Source organism: Bos indicus, chromosome 7 (genome assembly GCF_029378745.1).
Source record: "Bos indicus isolate NIAB-ARS_2022 breed Sahiwal x Tharparkar chromosome 7, NIAB-ARS_B.indTharparkar_mat_pri_1.0, whole genome shotgun sequence".
In the NCBI taxonomy this organism is placed as follows: domain Eukaryota; kingdom Metazoa; phylum Chordata; class Mammalia; order Artiodactyla; family Bovidae; genus Bos; species Bos indicus.
This window is the reverse complement of record NC_091766.1, coordinates 2,825,678-2,847,553: the sequence shown is the minus strand read 5'-3', so window position 1 is coordinate 2,847,553 and position 21,876 is coordinate 2,825,678. Positions and strand designations below refer to the sequence as shown.

At 41.0% G+C, this 21,876-nt stretch overlaps 1 protein-coding gene across 39 annotated transcripts in view; it reads left to right on the top strand.

Moving 5' to 3' along the window:
- OBSCN (obscurin, cytoskeletal calmodulin and titin-interacting RhoGEF) overlaps positions 1 to 21,876 on the top strand; it is a 230,155-nt gene that overhangs the window by 18,747 nt on the left and 189,532 nt on the right. For 38 of the 39 annotated variants that reach the window (XM_070792374.1, XM_070792359.1, XM_070792355.1 and 35 more), the window contains exon 8: positions 14,880 to 15,155. The exons of the other annotated variant lie outside the window; for it this stretch is intronic. In XM_070792374.1, coding sequence (XP_070648475.1) covers positions 14,880 to 15,155 — 276 coding nt within the window. The remainder of the gene's footprint in view (positions 1 to 14,879; positions 15,156 to 21,876) is intronic. 39 annotated transcript variants of the gene reach the window in all.

Genomic DNA, 21,876 nt, shown 5'->3' with positions numbered 1-21,876 from the left:
TTGTCTGGAGCATCAGGAACGGGGCTTCCCCTGAAGAATCTTCCCTGGTGGCTCAGTTGGTAAAGAATCTGCCTGCAATGCAGGAGACGTGGGTTCGATCCCTGGGTTGGGAAGATCCCCTGGAGGAGGGCATGGCAGCCGACTCCAGTATTTTTGCCTGGAGAATGTCATGGACAGAGGAGCCTGGCGGGCTGCAGTCCGTGGGCTCACAAAGAGTCAAACACAGCTGAGCAGCTAAGCACAGACCGTGGTCCCAGTCAGTGCCGCTGGCTCTAGCATTGCTGACCGAAGACTCACCTCTTTGACACTCTGCCCCCAAGATTTTAAACACTTGGAGCAGCTTTACCAGAAGTAGCCCAGCCACAGTGCCCAGCCCCGGGGCTTTGCTCAGGAGAATTCTGAGGCAGGCAACTTCCTTAACGTACAATGGGCCTCACCTGGAGACCACGTTTTTGGACACGCCCTTCCTGCTGCTCATATTTTTAAGCATGCTGAAGCTGTACACATGCTGAGTCCCATCTCTCCTGCCTTTGTTTATGCTTTGGCAGCAGAGTTTATCCTCCCACCCTTGCGCTCCTCCTCCTTGACAGCATCTTGTTTTTTCTGGACTCTTAATGTTACTCTATTGATGTGCATGTCTACTACAGTCCAGATCACTGTAACTTTGTGGTGAGTTTTGAAATTGGGACGTGTGAATCCTTTAAACTTTTTTTTTTCCCAGACAACATTGACTTGGCTATTTGAGGTCTCTTGCATTTGCACATAAATTTTAGGATCATCTTTTTTAAATTTTGCAAAAACAGCAGGTGGTATTTTGATTGGGATTGCATCCAGTGTATAGATCATTTTGGGGAATATTGACATCTTAACAGCATCAGTCTCCTAGTCTACAATATGAAATGACTTTCTATTTATTTTGGTGTTTAAACTTCCTTTCAATTATGGTACAGTTTTTAGTGTGCAGGAATTGTGCTTATTGTGTTAAGTTTGTTGCTAAATATTTTATTCTTTTTTATGTTGCTGTGAATGGAATTATTTTCTTAATTTCCTTTTGAATTACTCATTCCTAATACATAGAAATAGACTTGATCAAGAAGTAGAGTTGATCCAATACGTGCTTGAGCAATAGCAGTTGGTCTGCTGTCCTGCAGCCTTTCTGAATATTTACTGTTAGTTCTTTTGCGAATGCCGTAGGATTTTCCATGTGCAAATCATGTCCCCTGCAGATAGTTTTACTTCGTTTCCAGTCTGGATGCCTCTCATTTTGCTTTTGAATCCTGATTAAATCTCTTTACTTGTTATAGGTCCATTCAGAGTTTTTCTATTTATTCTTGTGTTAGTTTGATAGTTTATGTGTTTCTGGGAATTTCTCCATTTCATCTAGGTTATCTAGTTGGTATGCAGTAGTTTGTAGTATTCTGTTATAATCCTTCTAATTTTTACAAAGTCTTGATTGATGTCCCCTGTTTTTCCCCTGATTTTAATAATTTCAGTCTTCTGTGTTTTTCTTGATCAGCCTAGCTAATGTTTTGTCAATTTTGTTGATCTTTTCAGAAAACCACCTTTTGGTTTCCTCAGTTCTTTCTGTCGCTTTTGTATTCTCTATTTCGTTTATTTGTGCTCTAATCTTTATTTTTTTCATTCTTCTGAGCTTGGGTTTAATGCAGTCTTCTTTTTCTTGTTTCTTAAGGCATGAAGTTAGGTTATTGATTTGTAATTTTTTTTTAACATAGGCCTATAATTTATAGCTCTGGATGGCAGGAAACTCTGAACCCTGCTTTCACTGCATCTCGTGTGCTGTGCTTTATTTTCATTGGTCGCCAAATATTTTCTAATTTTCCTTGTAATTCTCTCTTGAGCGTATTGTTTAACTTTGACGTGTGATTGTGAATTTTCTAGTTTTCCTTCAATTACTGATTTTTAGTTTCATTCCATCGTAGTCAAAAAGACTTGCTATGCTTCCAGTCTTTTAAGATTTATTGAGACTTGTTTTATGGCTTAACATATATTAGAGAGTGTTCCATATACACTTGGGCAAAATATGTCTTTCATTGTTGGGTGGCGTGTCTGCTGTAATTCAGTTAGGTCTAGTTTCTTGGGTTGTGTTATTCATGTCGTATTTCTTTATCGACCTGTTGTTCTGTCCATTATTCAGAGTAGGTTACTGAAGTCTTCAGCTGTTCTTGGAGAACTGTTTATGTCTTTAATCCTCTAGTTTCCACTTCATATGTTTTGGAGCTCTCCTGCTGTGCTGCGGTTACTTGTGCTTATGTTTATAGCTGTGTTACTTCTTAATTAAGAGTCTTTTAATCAACATGTATCATCATTCATCTATGTGCTGTGCTGTGATTAGTTGCTCAGTCTTGTCAAACTCTTTGTGACCCCATGCACTGTAGCCCGCCAGGCTCCTCTGTCCATGGGATTCTTCAGGCAAGAATACCAGGGATCGTCCCACCCCAGAGACTGAACACAGGTCTCCCTCTTTGCAGGCGGATTCTGTACCTTCGGAGCTACCAGGGAAGCCCAGTCTAAAATTATATATATTATAATATAATGTCTTGTAATGTATTTTCTTTTTTTTTTTTGACAAGTATAGCCACCTCACATCTCTATTGACTGCTGTTTGCATGGAGTATCTTTTCACTTTCAACCTATTTGTTTGTATGTCTGGACCTAAAGTGAATCTCTCATAGACAGCACTTAAATTAATTTTGTGTTGTTAATTCTTAAAAAGAAGGGCTTACTTTTGCTATTTTGTTCTCTGTTTCTTGTCTGTCATATCTTTTTGCTGTTGCTTTCTGCATTAGTGTTATTAATGATTAATTGATTTTTTCTTGTGTGCCATTTTGTTCCTTTTTCATTTCTTTATGTATATATACATTCATTTTTTCTTAAGTGATTACCCTGGGGATTTGTCATTAGCATACAGCTTTATAATAATCAAGTTTGAAATTATATGATTTTAGTTTCAATAAAAACTCTGCATATTTACCGCTTGTGCCCCAAGCTGAATGTTCTTATTGTCACAACTTATGTCTTTATACATAGTGTATCCATTAACTTTGTAGTTTTATAATTTTTGTTTATACCTTTTTTAAAGTCATATAAAAAACAAGATGAATTACAGAATAAAAATGCTGCTGGCTTTTATAGTTACTTGTGTAGCTATGTTTACTGTCGTTCTTTGATTTTCATACGGTTTCAAGTTACTGTCTTGTATCTTCCTTTTGAGCTGAAAGATTACTTTAGAATTTTTTGTAGGACGTGGGCCGGCAAAGAGAGCCTTAGGTTTTGTTTATCTGGGACTGTATTAAGTTCTCTTTCACTTTTGAAGGACAGCTTTGGCAAATCTAAAACCATTGGTTGATGGTTTTTTAACAGTTTAAACACATCATCCCACAGCCTTCTGGCCTCTGTGGTTTCCGAGGAGAAATCAGCTATGTGTCTTATTGAGGAGCTCTGGTGTGTGACAGGTCACTTCTTGCAATTTTCAAGAGTCTCTCTTTTCTGACCTTTGACAATTTGACATACTTTGTCTCAATGTGAATCTCTTTTAGTTTATCTTCATGGAGTTTGAAGCTCAACAAACTTCTTAGGTGTATAGATTCATGTCTTGTATCAGTTTTGGAAGTTTTTGACCAGCTCTTCAAATGACCTCTTTGCCCCTTTCTCTCCCCTCCTGTGGACTCCCATTACGCATGTATTGGTACAATCTGTGTTGTCCCGCAGCTGTCTGAGGCTCTGTCCGTTTTCTTCATTGTTTTTTCTTTCTGATCCTCAGACTGGCCAATTTCAAGAGACCTGTCTTTAACTTGAACGATTCTTCTTTTGCCTGCTTAAATTGGCTGTTGAATACCTCATTAGTGAACTTTTCATTTCAATTATTATACTTTTTAAATTTAAGATTTCTATTTTAAAATGTATCTTTTAATGGACATTATTTATTTGCTGGGACATTGTCCTCATGTATTCCTTTATTTCATTGTAAATTGTTTCCTTTAATTTTTTAAAAGCATTCTTAAAATAGCTGATGTACAGACTTTTTCTAATAAGTCCAATATCTGGATTTCCTCAAGCACAGATTCTGTTGACTGTTTCTTTGCCTGCGTGTGGGCCATGCTTTCTTATTTCTTAGCATGGCATGTAATTCTTGGTTGATAACTGGAATATTACATGATAATCTGTGGAAACTCTGGAGTTCAGATTCTCCCATCCTCCCTGGTGTTTCTTGGTGTTGCTATTTGCTTTTGCTGCTGTTGTTTGGACGTTCAGTGACTTTCCTGAATGAATTCTGCAAAGTCTCTGTGTGTGTGTGTGTGTGTGTGTGTGTGTGTGTGTGTGTGTATAAGATACTGAAGTCTCTCTTCAGTTAGCTTATTGGTCAGCTAATGATTTCATAGTGATTTCCTTCGATGTCTGTAACCTGTAAGTCTCCCAGATTTTGCCAGGGGACTTTGCGTGGGAATTGTTAAATGCATATAACTCAAAGCCATATCCACCTTTGCCTTTACTTTGGGCTTTCATGAGGCAGATGTGTGAGTTTAGGACCTTCTCAGGTGTCTCCTGAGTATCATGGATGTATGGCCTTCTAGATGCCCAGGAAGAGGTCAGAGCTTTCCAGAGCCATCTACTAACATCTCATAATCCAGCTTTTCCTTTTAAGCCCATCGCTTAGCCTGTGGTCTGTCAGTTGGTATCCACAAACCCAGACAGCCATGTGTAGTAAGTGCCTGTAATTATTTTTTAACAAATACCCCTGGGGAAAAGCTGTTTTTACTTGGTGAACTTCTGTTCAGACTTGGATAATGAATAAATAAAGACAGCCTTGTGAGTGGGGTTTTGCAAGGAACCACTAGTCAGTTTAGTGAAGTGAAGTTGCTCAGTCGTGTCTGACTCCTTGCGACCCCGTGGACTATAGCCTACCAGGCTCCTCTGTCCATGGGATTTTCCAGGCAAGAGTACTGGAGTGGATTGTCATTTCCTTCTCCAGGGGATCTTCCCAACCCAGGGATTGAACCCGGGTTTCCTGCATTGTAGACAAATGCTTTACCATCTGAGCCACCAGGGAAGTCTACTAGTCAGCTTAAATAATGACTATTCCCTGGGAACGGAACTTTGAAAGAGCCCTCATTTCATTCTTTACCCTACCCAGTGGCTTCCAGGTTACTGGTTTTCATTGTGATAGTGGACTGTTGGTTTTCAGGGCTACGTCAGAACTGGGGAGAAGGGTATGAGGATTGGGCAACTTAAAATGCCACGCCTTGCTGTTCTTACCAAGATGTGGCTGTTTTTCTTGACTGTATGCTCCTCAGATTGCTAAGAAGCCTTTGGTTAATTTCCAGAGCTTTGAGAAAGTTTATCACAACAATTTTTGCAAATGTCTTAATTGATTTCATGGAAGAGAGTTTTTTTTTTTTTTTAAATGGTTATTATTTTGCCATTTTGCTAACGTGTCTTGGGATGATTTTAAAATGTTGAAACCAGCCTTGCATTTATGGATTATGCCCATTTGGTTGTTTGTGGTGTGTTGTTCTTTTTATATGTTCCTGGATTCAGTTTGAAAATATTTGGTTGAGTACTTTCGTATTTACGTGCATGAGGAATTTTGGTTTGTAACTTTCTTACACTGTCTTTGTCTGGCTTTGGTATCAGGATAATGCTGGAATCACAAAATGTGTTGAAAAGTATTCTCTTTGCTTCTGTTTTCTGAAAGAGATTGTGTAGAATCTATGTTGTTTCTATTCCTTCTTTAATTTCTCTTTTAGTTATTTCACTGGGTAAACCAGTGAAGTCATCCTGGCCCAAGGTTTCTTTTTTGGAGGTCTAAATAATAAAATGGAGAAGGCAATGGCACCTCACTCCAGTACTCTTGCCTGGAGAATCCCATGGACGGAGGAGCCTGGTGGGATGCAGTCCATGGGGTCGCTAAGAGTCGGACATGACTGAGAGACTTCACTTTCACTTTTCACTTTCATGCATTGGAGGAGGAAATGGCAACCCACTCCAGTGTTCTTGCCTGGAGAATCACAGGGACGGGGGAGCCTGGTGGGCTGCCATCTATGGTTCAGTCTAAAATATTTACTCATTTTGCTTGAAACTTCTTCGACTTCTGTATTATTCAGAGGTGTGTTGTTTAATTTCCAAGTGCTTAGAGATTTTACTCTTACTCTCTGTTGTTGATTTCTAATCTATACTTGGAGAAGGCAATGGCACCCCACTCCACTGTTCTTGCCTGGAGAATCCCAGGGGCAGGAGAGCCTGGTGGGCTGCCGTTTACGGGGTCACACAGAGTCAGACACGACTGAAGTGACTTAGCAGCAGTCTATACTAGCACATACTTTATGTGTTTTAGATTTTAGAAATGTTGAGAGCTTTCTTAGTAAACCACAGTACGGTAGATGTTGGTGACTGTTCCGTGTATACTTGAGAGGGATGCCTAGTCTGCCCTTGGGTGGAGTGTCTTACACGTGTCCGATCTGCTGGTTACTGGCTCAGCATCTAACGGTGATCTGTCTGCAAGTTCTGCCAGGTATTGTGTGGAGAGTGCTGACGTCTCCAGCTCTAACGGTGGCATTTCTGGCTTTGCTCTCCGTTCTGTCCGTCTTGGTTTCATGTATTTTGAAGCTCTGCTATTTGGTGCTTACTCATTTGGAACTGTTATGTCTTCTTTGTACGTTGACTGGTCTATCTTTAGGTAATACTCCTCTTTATTGCTGGTAATTTTTTTTGGCTCAGAAGTCTATTCTATTTGGTATTAATGTAGATATGCACGATTTGTCTTGATTAATGTTTTCATTGTGTATATTGTTTCATTCTTTTATCTGTACATATTTGATGTGAGTTTCTTGCAGACAGCATAATATTGGATCGTTTTTATACATCCCGACAATCTCTTTCTTATAATAGGTGTGTTTAGACTAGACTTGTTATGAATGCAGTAATTGTTTGAATTCTGGTCTACTGCCTTAATATTTATTTTTGTTTTTTCTCTTTTTACCTTTCCTATCTTTTGGGGTTATTTATGATGTTTTTAGTATTCCATTTTAATTTGTCTGTTGTGACACAGTAGTTAACCCTAGGGATTGCAATAAACATACTCTTCACCATCTGTTTAGAATCCCGAATTTTACTACTTCAGTTGACTTATAGAACTTATATATAAGTACTTTTGTCGTCTCTTCTTTATGTTACTAATTGTCTTATGCATCATCTGTGTGTACATTGTAAACTAATTCAGACAGTGTGATGATCTTTGGCTTTTAACTATCAAACATTTTAAAGAATTCAAGAGGAGAGGTATAGTGTATTTTATTTATCCAGTGTATTAGTCAGCTCAGGTTTTTATAGCAAAATACTACAGATTGTATGGCTTCAACAACAAAATATTTTTCCTTGCAGTTCTGGAGGTTGGAAGTCCAATATCAAGGTGCCATCATAATCAGTTCCTTGTGAGAGCTCTCTTCCTGTATATTCACGTGGCCTTTCCTTGTGGACAAAATGTAGCAAAGTTAGGTTAAGTTAATATCTGAACTGGCAGGGGAAAAAAAGGGAAATTTCTAGGTTGGAAGTGAAGACGGAATGAAAGACTAATGCAGTCAGTGATGAGCTGGTGCACTGATGTTGTTGTGGGGTTTTGGTTTCATGGATCTGGGTCTGACTTGCAAATACACAGAGGAACTTAGATCCAAGAGAGTTGGAGGAGTGGAACTGAGACAACTGTACGAATCTGAGAATCTTATAGAACCACGTATTTAAGGAAAAGTACTATTTTCTATTTTCCTTGGCTTGGGTGCGAAAATAAATGGATTGGAATGTGAATTTATCATATTTGGGACCCCAGAATAAGAAGTTAGGCTAAAAATGAAGCTTTAGGCCAAGGATACTCCTGGAACACCTGACAGGAGTAAATGTAAAGCATTCAGGAGGGATACCCTCCAGAATCAGGCCATACTTAATGAATCCCTGGGGAACTCCTTGGGGGTCCAGTGGTTGGGACTCCTCACTTTCACTTCCAAGGGCCTGAGTTCAATCTCTGGTTGGGGAATTAAGATCCTATAAGCCACGTGGCATGGCCAAATAAATAAATAAAAGTCTTTAAAAAAGAATCCCTGATAAATACGCTCTCACAATAAAAATCTAAGTATCAAAGGTATGATCCAGTATAAATGAGAGTTGGAACTTACAAACATAAGCAAGATTAGACCACCGAGGAACTTCAGATGCTAGAACAACAGTCTGAAAGAGAATATAAGTCTATTTAAAATGATTAAAAAGATGTATGGAGGACTTGAAAACGTAAGAAAGTGTAATATTAGGGAAAAGAACAGGCAGATTTAAAGGAACAAATGAAATTTCTTGGAAAGGAAACATAAAATTTATAATGAACAATTTAGAAGAGGGATAAACAGCAAATTAAACATAGATGAACATAAAATTACTGAGTTAGAAGATAGATCTGAGAAAGTTACTCAGAATGAATCACAAAGAAGTAAAAAATAAGAGTTAGTAACAGAATAGAGATGAGAAGCAGGCCGCATGTATGTCTAAAAAGACTTCTAGGAGAGACTGGAAATAATGAGGTAGATGAAATAAAGAAATAATTGGAGACATTTTAGAAATGGTAAAAGACATGAATCCTAAACTGTAAGATTCGTAAGTAATAATGGAAATTGTAAAAACAGTCACAGCTAGACACATCATAGTGAACTGCAGAAGGTCGAAAACCAAGAGGAGATCTTCAGTTCAGTTCAGTCGCTCAGTCGTGTCCGATTCTTTGAGACCCCATGGACTGCAGCACGCCAAGCCTCTCTGTCCCTCACCAACTCCCAGGGTTTACTCAAACTCACGTCCATCGAGTCGGTGATGCCATCCAACCATCTCATCCTCTGTCGTCCCCTCCTCCTCCTGCCCTCAATCTTTCCCAGCATCAGCGTCTTTTCTGAGTCAGTTCTTCTCATCAGGTAGCCAAAGTATTGGAGTTTCAGCTTTAGCATCATTCCTTCCAAAGAAATCCCAGGGCTGATCTTCTTTAGGATGGACTGGTTGGATCTCCTTGAAGTCCAAGGGACTCTCAAGAGTCTTCTCCAACAGCACAGTTCAAAAGCATCAATTCTTCAGCACTCAGCTTTATTTATAGTCTAACTCTCACATCCATATATAACTACTGGAAAAACCATAGCCTTGACTAGATGGAGCTTTGTTGGCATAGTAATGTCTCTGTTTTTTAATATGCTGTCTAGGTTGGTCATAACTTTCCTTCCAAGGAGTAAGCGTCTTTTAATTTCATGGCTGCAGTCACCATCTGCAGTGATTTTGGAGCCCAGGAAAATAAAATCTGACACTGTTTCCATTGTTTCTCCATCTGTTTCCAAAGAGAAAAAAGATTAATGGGATGATATTTATTCTTCTGTAGGTTTATCAACAGCAATGAAGAGCACAGAGTAAGTGGAAAGAATTTATCATTCACAAAATCTCACTGAAGGAATTACCAATGAATTTATTTTATAAAGAAGAAAATCAAATCTGGAGTAATAGAATGGGTTCTAGAGTAATGTGATATGAAGCAAATACAATAAGTTAATAAAAAAAGAACATCTGATTACAAGGCCAAGAATTTGATTACACGATTTGATTACCCCAATGGTGGTTGGCCTGCTAGAAGCTGTAGACTGTATTAGCATATTAATGTTCCTATGACAAGAGTATCTCCTGTTTTGGGTTATATGGTATAAGAAACTCTCCCTGAGAATGCCAGTTCTTTGATGTGCCAGCCTCAGATTATGCCTCCCTTTGTTAGAGTAATTATGGGATCACAGGTGATGAGTAAACCTGGGTTGTAGCATATATCAACCTGAACAGGATTGAACTGGGAGCATTCAGATTCCAAGACCTATCTTGTTCCCTGCTTTCTGCATCTTCTGCACGGGAAGTTCTCTGCATTGAGAGAGCTAGGAACAGGGCCAGCTTGGGGCCAAGGCATTCTAGTTTTGAGTGCCAGAAGGCGAGCCCTCATCCAGTTCTAGAAATTTGAGGTGGCGGCCGGCGCCACACTAAGCTGTAAGGTAGCCCAGACAGAGATTACATGATTCAGAGAGGGAAGAAGCTTGGAAGTGTATGTGGAGGCCAGGGTCTGCACCTGGAGCCTGGTGGTGCGGCAGGTGGGCAAGGCAGAGCCTGAGGAGTCTGATTGAAAAGTCAGGACTTGGAAGGTTTCCTTCCAACTCAGTGTCACAGGTGGGTTCCTTGAAGTCCTTCTCAATGTTCCTCAAGTTAATTATTAGGGAATGAGGAGTGTGTGATCATGCCACCTAGAAGCCCCTTTCCTCACAAAACTTAGGACACGGCAGCTGACAGGTATTAATTACATGCCTAGGGCCGGATTTTATGAGTGCTTCTTTCTGTTTACTTGTGTAAGCTTCACAGCCGCTTCAGGAAGGGGAATTCCCATTTTAAGATAAGGCACAAAAAAGAAACTCCAGAATTTGCCAAAGTTCATATAGCCAGAGAAATCAGAGCCAGAGTTCAGCCGAATATTCTGAGGGTTATTTTCTCTCAATATCAAATTACAGTTTAACAATCCACCCTTCAAACTATATTACATTTTTTTTTTTAAGAAACTATTTCACCATCTTCCAGATTCCATGTATTTTTTGGCACATCAACTGTCAGATTTATCTTCCCTCAAGGTCCCATTGTTCTTTCCCTTTGTTTTTAAGATACTGTTTTTGACTTTCAGCAGTTTATACTGATGCACCTAGGTATGGTTTTCTTAGTATTCATCTTGGTTAGAATTCCAGAGCATTTTGAGTGCAGAGTTTTGTCTTTGCTCAGTCATGGAGTGAGTTTTTCTCATGTGTCTCTCATGTATCTCTCTTTCTCTCGACCTCATTTCTTTTTTTCTCTCTTTCTCTCTGCCTCAGTTCTTTTTCTCTCTCTACTTTAGTCGGGATATTTTCTTTAGCTCTGTCTTCTAGTTCACTAGTTTTCTGTTCCTTTGTATCTAATCTGTTGTCAAATCCATTTATAGTGTGTTACTTTCAGTTGTATTGTCCCATTTTATAATTTATGTTTGTTTCATTTCTTATAGAGTCTATAGATTCTAGAGTTGGTAGTAAAATGTTTGTATTTGATCTATTTTCTTTTCTTTCATATTAAAGACATATGATCACGCTTATATATCAGCTTCCCCGGTGCAGGAGACACCAGAGACCTGGGTTCAGTCCCTGGGTTGGCAAGATCCCCTGGAGGAGGAAACGGCAACCCACTCCAGGGTTATTGCCTGGGAAGTCCTATGGATAGAGGAGCCTGGTGGGCTACAGTTCATGGAGTCGCTAAGAGTTGGACACAGCTTAGCAACTGAGCACGTGGACACATCATGGTTATATCCTGGTCTGATAGCCATAAAACTGATCGTCTAATATTGCCTTTTTAAAAATTCCTATTTACTCCTGTCCTTGGAATGCCAGTGAATTTTCAGTTGATGGTCAGATATTGGTTTTTTTGAACATGGATGATTTTATCTTACTTTATTTTATTTTTTTAAATTTTATTTTATTATTTAACTTTACAATATTGTATTGGTTTTGCCATATATCAGCATGAATCCACCACAGGTATACATGTGTTCCCCATCCTGAACCCTCCTCCCTCCCTGTACCATCCCTCTGGGTCGTCCCAGTGCACCAGCCCCAAGCATCCAGTATCGTGCATTGAACCTGGACTGGTGACTTGTTTCATATATGATATTATACATGTTTCAATGCCATTCTCCCAAATCATCCCACCCTCTCCCTCTCCCACAGAGTCCAAAAGACTGTTCTATACATCAGTGTCTCTTTTGCTGTCTCGTATACAGGGTTATTGTTACCATCATTCTAAATTCCATATATATGTGTTAGTGTACTGTATTGGTGTTTTTCTTTCTGGCTTACTTCACTCTGTATAATAGGCTCCAGTTTCATCCACCTCATTAGAACTGATGCAAATGTATTCTTTTTAATGGCTGAGTAATACTCCATTGTGTATATGTACCACAGCTTTCTTATCCATTCATCTGCTGCTGGACATCTAGGTTGCTTCCATGTCCTGGCTATTATAAACAGCGCTGCGATGAACATTGGGGTACACGTGTCTCTTTCCCTTCTGGTTTCCTCAGTGTGTATGCCCAGCAGTGGGATTGCTGGATCATAAGGCAGTTCTATTTCCAGTTTTTTAAGGAATCTCCACACCGTTCTCCATAGTGGCACCATGACCAAGTGGACTTTATCCCAGGGATGCAAGGATTCTTCAATATCTGCAAATCAATCAATGTAATACACCACATTAACAAATTGAAAAATAAAAACCATATGATTTTCTCAGTAGATGCAGAGAAAGCCTTTGACAAAATTCAACATCCATTTATGATAAAAACTCTCCAGAAAGCAGGAATAGAAGGAACATACCTCAACATAATAAAAGTTGTCTTACTTTAGAAAGAGGATCAGCATTTCTTTTGCTAGGGATAAAGGAAACAACTAAGAATTTTGGTCTGTCCCGGTACTGCACGGACTCAAAAGGCTGCATTGCAGTTTTGATCAGGGTCGTCTGCCTCTGGTTGGCTTCTAGTCCTGGGCATCCTCCAAGGATTCCTGCAGAGACTTGGGGCAGGGGTGAGGGTCTCTTTCGAAACAGAGGCTCAACCCTATCTTTGTCTCTCTGTTAATGCAAGGTGCTAACATGTCTGCTGTACTTTTCAGAGATCTTCTGCTTAGCTTCATAGCCCCCTGGGTCATGCAGCTGGGGAAATCATCAAACATCTTGGGGGAAATGTGACTGAGTGTGGGGCTCAATTCCTCAAAGTCTCTTTTCCCTGGAGGCTTGCCTCCTCAATCTCTAACTTCGTCTCTCTGTTCACACAAGGTGTCCACAGCATGGTCAGTATTCCTGTTTCATAGTAGTGACCCTGTGGCTTTTATTCTCATGCCGTACCAAGGAGCAGCAATGTCCACAGGAGAAAATCGGATGCCCATTGTGGTTCTAAAGTGCAGTTCCCTTTTACCTTCCTCACTCATTCCATATCTTTCCGTTTAGGAGAGCCCTGGCTCTAGGTCTCATCTCTGTTATAATGACCCTCTCAGTTTTCTTCAAGGCTGCCTCCCTTCTATCATTAAGCCTTCACCTGAACATCACTCCTTAGCAAGGTTTGCTCTGACGGCCATATCTAAGCCACCAATCAGTCCCTTTTCTCTAGCGTATCACTTACTTCATCACAGCACTCAACTTAGCATTACATCATTGTCAGGTTTTTATGTTTGTCTTTCCTCAATAGAAAGTAGGATCTGTAGGAACAGAGGCTGTGTTGTACACATTTCCAGCTGTGTTGCAGCATCCCAAGCCACCACCATAGAGCCTGCAGATAACAGAGCCTTTACTGACATTAGTCTCATCAGTGATTGATGAATAGGTGAATGACTGCATCTATAGCATGGAATCTCTGAGATCCTCTCTGTATTTATTTAAATTTAAGGGCATATGCACAGTTACTAAAATTGGGGATAGAAGCTGTTGGTAAGGATGTGGAGAACTGGAACTCCACACACTTATGTTGGCAGCATACATTGGTAAAACCGTTTTGGTAAACTGGAAATATCCGCGAAAGCCAAAAGCAGATGCTTCTGTGTTCCAACAGTTGTGGTGCTCTAAAAGGTACATGAAAGAATGTTCACAGCAGCTTCACACATCATCTCGCCACATTGGAAGCAACCCAAATGAACCATAAGAGAAAACGGAGAAAATAAATTGTGGTGCCTCCCCATACAACAGATCCTATACATCGGTATGAAAGAACAGGCTGCTGCCACGTGCATAGCATAGATAGGTCTTACAGACATTATGTTGAGTGAAAGAAAACAGACCCAAAGCACATATAATGTTTAATTCCATTCATGTGAAATCACGGAGAAGGCAGTGGCACCCCACTCCAGTACTCTTGCCTGGAAAATCCCATGGACGGAGGAGCCTGGTAGGCTGCAGTCCATGGGGTCGCTCAGAGTCGGACACGACTGACCGACTTCACTTTCACATTTCACTTTCATGCATTGGAGGAGGACATGGCAACCCACTCCAGTGTTCTTGCCTGGAGAATCCCAGGGACAGGGGAGCCTGGTGGGCTGCCGTCTATGGGGTCACAGAGTCGGACACGACTGAAGCGACTTAGCAGCAGCAGCAGCACCATGTGAAATCAAAGAAGAGATAAAAGTAGTTGATGGTGATAAAGGTCAAAAGGTGACTTTTGGGGAGTGGTCAGTAGTGAATGGGGAGCTGGAAGTGCTGTTTGTTGATGTGTTTTGGTCACATGGGATAGGTACACTCAAATTTGATTGAGCTGTAAATGAATTCGTGTACTTTACACGTGTGTTATACCTTGAAAAATGTGGACTAGCTTGTGGGGAATATACCATATGCCTGGTTCTGGGGATACAAGAGCACACAATTCGGTCTGTCCACCAGAGGTGACTGTCATGTGGGAAGGACAATGAACTAGCTGTGACAGATGCTGGGATAACCTTGGCCACCTTCTCCCAGCCTCAGGAATTACTTTTGAGTTAGAACATGACTATAATACACGTGAGGTTCTGACATAGGAGACGTATCAGACTTGTTACCTGTGCACCCTTCCGGGCTTAGGGCATCACTGGCTCCAGGGAGAAACTTTCCTGAACTCTGAGGTTTCGGTCTCATAAGCTGGTTTGAGCTTCCCAGGTGGCGCTAGAGGAAAAGAATCTGCCTGCCCATGCAGGAGACACCAGAGATGTGTATTCTATCCCTGGGTCAGGAAGATCCCCTGGAATAGGGTCCCATTTGTGTCTCTGACCTTGTGTATCCCTCTCTGTGCCCAGAGTCCTCTGCAGTGTTTATCAAGGGGCAGCCAGTGCATAAGGAGGTAAAGGCCGTGGCGGGGGCGAGTGCCACGCTGAGCTGCGAGGTGGCCCAGGCCCAGACGGAGGTGACGTGGTACAAGGACGGGAAGAAGCTGAGTTCCAGCTCGAAAGTGCGTGTGGAAGCCAAGGGCTGCACCAGGCGGCTGGTGGTGCAGCAGGCGGGCAAGGCGGACGCCGGGGAATACAGCTGCGAGGCCGGGGGCCAGAAGGTCTCCTTCCACCTGGACGTCACAGGTCAGTCCTGGAGGAGGACGCTGAGCTAGCCTGCATGCAGGTGATGAGGGGACCCGCTTCCAGCCTCACCAGACTTGTGTGCCTGTGACCTTCAATTCTTCAAGCCTCCCTGTCTTCCATGTCCTGCACGGATACCCATGTGGGCCTGGGGGGGATGATTGGGAAGGGTGTGCCTGGAGAAGTGGGGCTGTGTTTTTCCACTTGTTTGCATTCAGTAAGGCTCGGTCGCAGTGTCTTAGCATATGCCCTGAACCTTCCTGTTGTTCCTAGTGTCGAGACCCCAACTCTCCGTGATAATTTGGGACTGATGTAGACCTAGAGATATGTGACTTTCCTCCCATCATATGTCTTTCTTGACAGCCACCACATGCCCTAATCTGATACCTCGTATAGATTCTTGGTTTGCCTGAGGTGATACAATTTCATTGTTCCCGGATTAGGGGGGATATTGGTCACACAGTCCTGCTTGAAATTCTTCAGGAGTGAGCATTCGATGATCAATTTTTAAGTTTCTGGGTGGTCCTTCCTTCCTTTTCCCGGATATAGAGGCCCAGTTGCCTGTAGGTACCAAGAAATTGGTCCACGTTTTTCTTGTCACCCTTGCAAAGAGAAGAAAGGAAGGATTGGTGGAGAGTTACCGGTGCCATTTAGGGTGGTCTTCTTATATCAGATGTGATTTTGCATTTGTCTGCAAATGATTTGGACGTTCTGAGTCAGTATTCCCCTTGGCATTACATTGATGAATTTAGGAGTGGAAAGGAAAAATTTGCTTCTGCTATATTAGTAGGCTTTGCTAATGAGGAGTTACTGTCCTAGCAGCCTCTGACCAGCAAAGCAGTCTTTTATTTCATTCCATTTTCCTAATGGTGTTTTGCTGAAAGTTTTAGTTTTTGTTTCAGGTTTTAAGGATTTGTTAACAAAAGAAACCACTTGTTGTACACACATACACAATTTCGATATTTAATAGAGAATTATCTATTTTACTTTCAATAAGAAGAAGTGAAGTCGCTCAGTCGTGTCTGACTCTTTGAGACCCAATGGTTCCTCCATCCGTGGGATTTTCTAGGCAAGAGTACTGGAGTGGGTTGCCATTTCCTTCTCCAGGGGATCTTCCCAACCCAGATATCGAACCTGGATCTCCCGCACTGCAGGCAGACTCTTTACCATCTGAGTCACCAGGAAAGCTCAATAAACAACTTTCAATAAACAACCATTACAATAAAAGAGAAATAGAACAGTAAAGGAGGGTAACAGTACATACATCACCAAACTGTGTTTTTACTGACATCCAGATTCAAACAGTGCTAGGAAGTCCCATTTAACAGCGCTCTGGAGTCTCAGTTGGGAACATGTCTCAGGCAGCTCATCTGCTCCATGGGTGAGGCTTCAGATTACAGTTTGGGGGTTCCTGTTTATAATGCCTGGCTGCAAAGGAGTAAATTGCAGCTTTGGTTTTATGTTAATCGTGTTTTACAAAGCTGTTTGCTTTGCAAAGCTTGGAAAGTTGTTAAGCCTCAGGTATGGTTGGCCCGACACCCTCCAGGGCTCAAGAATCCCTCGATCTGCCCTCTTTCTTATCTATGGTGCTGCTGGGCTTGCACTCACATCTGGCACATAGTCAGGCCTATGTCTGGGCAGGTCAGAAGCAAGGTCAGAGGTCTACTTTGCTTTCTTGTCTTTGAAGCCTGAACTAAATTACTTTCATTTAATTTCCCTAACAGATGGTCAGTGAGTATCCCTGCTTCATGGCTGAAACATAGGGCTGTCTAAGAATTGGAAGAGAGCCTTCATGCCGAATAGGGGTGGGCTGCCATCCTCCATTGACTTGTAGGTCCGAACATCTAACACTTTGTGACCATGCCAGATAGGAGGATTTATGGGTGTGTGTATATACCCCAGATCCCACCATGCATCCTTGGAAGATGTGGTTTTCAGAGCATGTTAGAGTATTCTAAGGTAAAACCATTGAGAAGCTGTGAAATGTGGCTAAATCCTAGTAAACTATGAAAATAGGCGCAAGAAGATAGAGAAGAGTTGAAGAGTTGCATGACTTGTCAATCAGTGGGACCAATAATGATAAGTTTTCTCAGCCCCATAGTTCTCTGGTAAACTAATACAAAATGGGAAAAGTATTCTTCCTAGAGAGAGATAAAGGAGATATACTCTGTAACTCTCTCCGTGAACATAACATCAGTACCAAAATCACACAAGAAAGGCAGGAAGAATGAAATTTGAGACCAGTGTGGTATGAGTAACAAGGCCAAAATTGTAAATTAAATGTTAGCAGAAGGAATTCAGCAATGTATCCAAGGGTTAGAGATCGCTGATGGAAGTCCAAGTCCAGGATTGCACTTTGGAGTTAACCTTGACAACATTAATAGATAGAAAGCTTGACTTTAAGAGATTGAATGCAGAACGACGTGATCGTCTCCATGAGTACAGAGTCAGTCTTGGGAGATTGTTCCTGTCTAAGAATTTGTCCATCTGTTCCAAGCTGTTCATTTTATTGGCATACAGTTGCTTGTAGTAATCCCTTATGATCCTTTACATTTCTGTGGTGTCTGATGTAACTTCTTCATTTTCATTCTGATTTTATTGATGAGTTATCTCCCTTTTTTTCCTTGATGAATTCGGCTAAAGGTTTATCAATTTTCTTTATCTTTTCAAAGAACTAGGCTTTAGTTTCATTGATCTTTGCCATAATTTTCTTTGTCTCTGTTTCATTTATTTCTACTCTAATCTTTAGGACTGATTTCTTCTTTACTAAATTTAGATTTTGTTTGTTCTTCTTTCTCTAATTGTTTTAGGTATAGGGTTAGGTTGTTTATTTGAGATTTTTCTTGTTTCTTGAGGTAATATTGTATTGCTATAGACTTCCCTCTTAGAACTGCTTTTGCTGCACGCTTTAGGCTTTGGATCATTGTGCTTTCATTTTCATCTGTCTCTAGATATTTTTCGATTTCCTCTTTGATCTCTTTACTGATTCATTGGCTGTTCAGTAGCATATTGTTTAGCCTCCGTGTGTTTGTATTTTTTATAGTTTTTTTTTCCCTTGTAGTTTATTTCTAATCTCATAGCATCGCTATTGGAAAAGGTGCTTTCAGTTTTGAAATGCTTTCATTGAAAAGATTATTTCCGTTTTCTTAAATTCCCAAGGCTCATCTTGTGCCCCAGCGTGTGGTCAATCCTGGAGAAAGTTCTGAGTGCACTTGAGAAGAATGTGTAGTTTGAGAAGAATGTGTAGCTGTATTGCTACGCAGCTTTTGGATGAAATGCTCTGTAAATATCAATTAAGTCCATGTGGTCTAACGTGTGATTTAAGGCCCGTGTTTCCTATTAATTTTCTGCCTGGATGATCTGCCCATTGACAAAAGAGGTGTCTTAAGTCCCCCATTATTATTATGTTACTGTTGATTTCTCCCTTTATGGTTGTTAGTATTTGCCTTATATATTGATGTGCTCCTATGTTGGATGCATATATATTTACAATTGTTATATCTTCTTTTTAGATTGATCCTTTGATCACTAGATTAGATGAGATGGTTGGATGGCATCACTGACTTGATGGACATGAGTTTGAGTAAGCTCCGGGAGTTGGTGATGGACAGGGAAGCCTGGTGTGCTGCAGTCCATGGGGTTGCAAAGAGTCAAACACGACTGAGCGACTGAACTGAACTTTAATCATTATGTAGTTCCTTCTTTATCTCTTATAACAGTCTTTGTTTTAAAATCTGTTTTGTCTGAGCATTACCACTCCAGCTTTGTTATGATTTCCGTTTGCATGGAATATCTTTCTCCATCCCCTCACTTTCAGTCTGAGGTGGGTCTCTTGACAGCATATACATGGTCTTATTTCTATATCCACTCAGCCAGTGTATGTCTTTTGGCTGATGCATTTATTCCATGTACATTTAAGGCGTTTATCAATATGTATGCTCCTGTTACCATTTTCTTAATTGTTTTTATTTGTTTTGTAGGTCTTTTCCTTCTTTTGCATTTCCTGCCTAGAGAAGTTCCTTTAGCATTTACTATAAGGCTGATTTGGTGGTGCTGAATTCCCTTAACTTTTTCTTGACTGTAAAGCTTTTGATTTCTCCATGAAATCAGAAGTAGAGCCTCGCTGTGTAGAGTATTTTTGGTTATAGTTTCTTCTCTTCCATCACGTTAAGAATATTGTGCTTCTGCTGTCTACCCTCTGGTGGATGAGGCTATCTAAGAGGCTTGTGCAAACTTCCTGATGGTAGAGACTGACGGTGGGTAGAATTGGGTCTTGCTCTGGTTTGCAGGGCAGCGTTCAGTAACTTCAGTCTGCTTGTTTGCTGATGGGTGGGTCTGCACTCCCTGTTAGTTTTTTGACCTGAGGTGATTCTTGCCTGGTATCCATGGGCTCTAGGGTAAGGCTAATGGCAAAGACCTCCAGGAGGGCTCACGCCTACAGATACTTCCTTGGACAGCTGCTGTCAGTACTGTTATCTCTGTGATGAACCACTGCCAACCCACACCTCTGCAGGGGACCCTCTAATGCTAGCAGGCAGGTCTGGTTCAGTCTCCTGTGGGGTCACTGCTCCTTTCCCCCCGGGTCCTGATGTGCCCAGGATTTTGTGTGTGCCCTCCAGGAGTGGGGCTTCTGTTTCCCCAGGGCCTGTGGAAATCTGCAGTCACATCCTTCAGGTTCGATTCCCTGGGGATTACTAGTCTCTTTGGCAGATCCCAAGGGTGGGAAGCCTGATGTGGGGCTCAGCACCTTCACAACAGTGGGAGAACCTCTGTGGTATAATTGTTTTCTAGACCGTGGGTTGCCCTCCTGGTGGGTATGGGATTTTCTTTTATCATGACTGCACCCCTCCTGCCATCTTCTTGTGGCTTCTCCTTTGTCTTTGGACTTGGGGTATCTTTATTGGTGGGTTCAAGCCTAGTCCTGCTGATGGTTGTTCAACAGTTAGTTGTGATTTTGGTACTCTTCCAGGAGGAGGTGAGTGCACATCCACTCTGCTATTTTGACCTAATCTCCGTGAGTACAAATCAAATGGTTGATTAAACTTGAATGTTATACACTAAGAAAAAAATGTTGATAATACTGATCACCAGTTCCTGCCATAAAATTCTTAGCTTCCCTGGTGGCTCAGAGGTTAAAGCCTCTGCCTGTAATGCCGGAGACCTGGGTTCGATCCCTGGGTTGGGAAGATCCCTGGAGAAGGAAATGGTAACCCACTCCAGTATTCTTGCCTGGAGAATCCCATGGATGGAGAAGCCTGGTAGGCTGCAGTCCACGGGGTTGCAAAGAGTCAGACATGACTGAGCGACTTCACTTCACTTTCACATACCACACATAGTCAACTTTTAAAAATTAACATTATATAATTCATTCAACAACAACAAAAACAGCAAGGTGTGTCTGGAAATATTTGATGTGAGAGATGATAAATGTAGGGCTCTCCAACCACTGAGTTGAGTAACGAGGAAATAAAATCAACAGCAAACAGTTCTGAAAAACTCAAAGTGAAATTTGCTGATGACGTGATGATCAACTCAGACAATCTCAGAGATAAATTATTAGACTGTGTATAATTCTAGAGTAGAATTAGTATGTAAAAAATCAATATGCAGAAAACATTTCTACATACAAGTCCTGGCAAAGAATGCTTGGCAAGTGAAATTTGTGTGAAAGAGAGTAGTATAATTGTATCGTGAGTCTGATTTCAGGTCTGATAGAAGTTGCTAAGAGGATGTGTGTGGGGAAATTATTCAAGATTCTTGAGAGGCAGAGGTTGAAATAGATGGGTAGAAGTCTGAGGGAGAAATAAAAAATTATTATTAAAAATCAAGATGGAACAAAATATGTTTCTAATTGTCAGACGAAAGAATAGCAGGCAGATTCCAATGGTATGGTACAGTCAATATGCTGTTTTCTCAAAGAATGTTCAGAGGGAGCATTTACTGGTACCCAATGTTAGAAAATTATCATAAGGCTGCAGTTTTCAAGATAAGGGGATGCCAGTGCAGAGGAGCAGAATAGTGAGCTCAGAAACAGTTCCTTGCATGAATGGATTCCTGCACCAGCCATCCACCTTCTCGACCTTCCTCATGTTCCATTTGCTACTCTGTTGTCTATCAGAGAAGTTGAGAAAGGATATGGTCTTCAAATATTGTGGTTGCATCACTGAAAACTGTACAGAAAACTTAAATTGTAATAGCAATTCACACCACACACAAAAGTAAACTTGTAGTAAATTAGAAACCTCAGCATAAAAGGTAAAACCCCCAAAACCCTGATGATGATGATATTTTTAAAGATGATGATATTTTTAAATCTTTTTAAAGATGATGATAAAGATGATATTTTTAAAGATTTAAGGTAAGGAAAGATTTCTTAAATAGAACACAGTGCTCTACAATGAAAGAGATGAGAAGATGCGAAAACTATTGAAAAGGTGTGATTTATCAGAGGAATCGATCAAAGAGTAAAAATGGTAGTCACATAGTTGTAAAGATCCTTAAATCCTATGTCATTCTCTGGTGTTTCAATGGATAAAGAGCGGCCACAGGTGAAGCAAGAAAAGAGAGAGCCTACTATCGGTAGTTGTAAAAAGCTTTGAATAGTGTTGCTAGGAAGGAGAACACAGTCACAGTGAGTGAACCCAGTGCTAAGGGAAAAGGAGTTCAGCTTCCTCAGTTCTCATGCAGTGTAAAAAGAGCCACTAGGAGGTGTAAGCACTCCCAG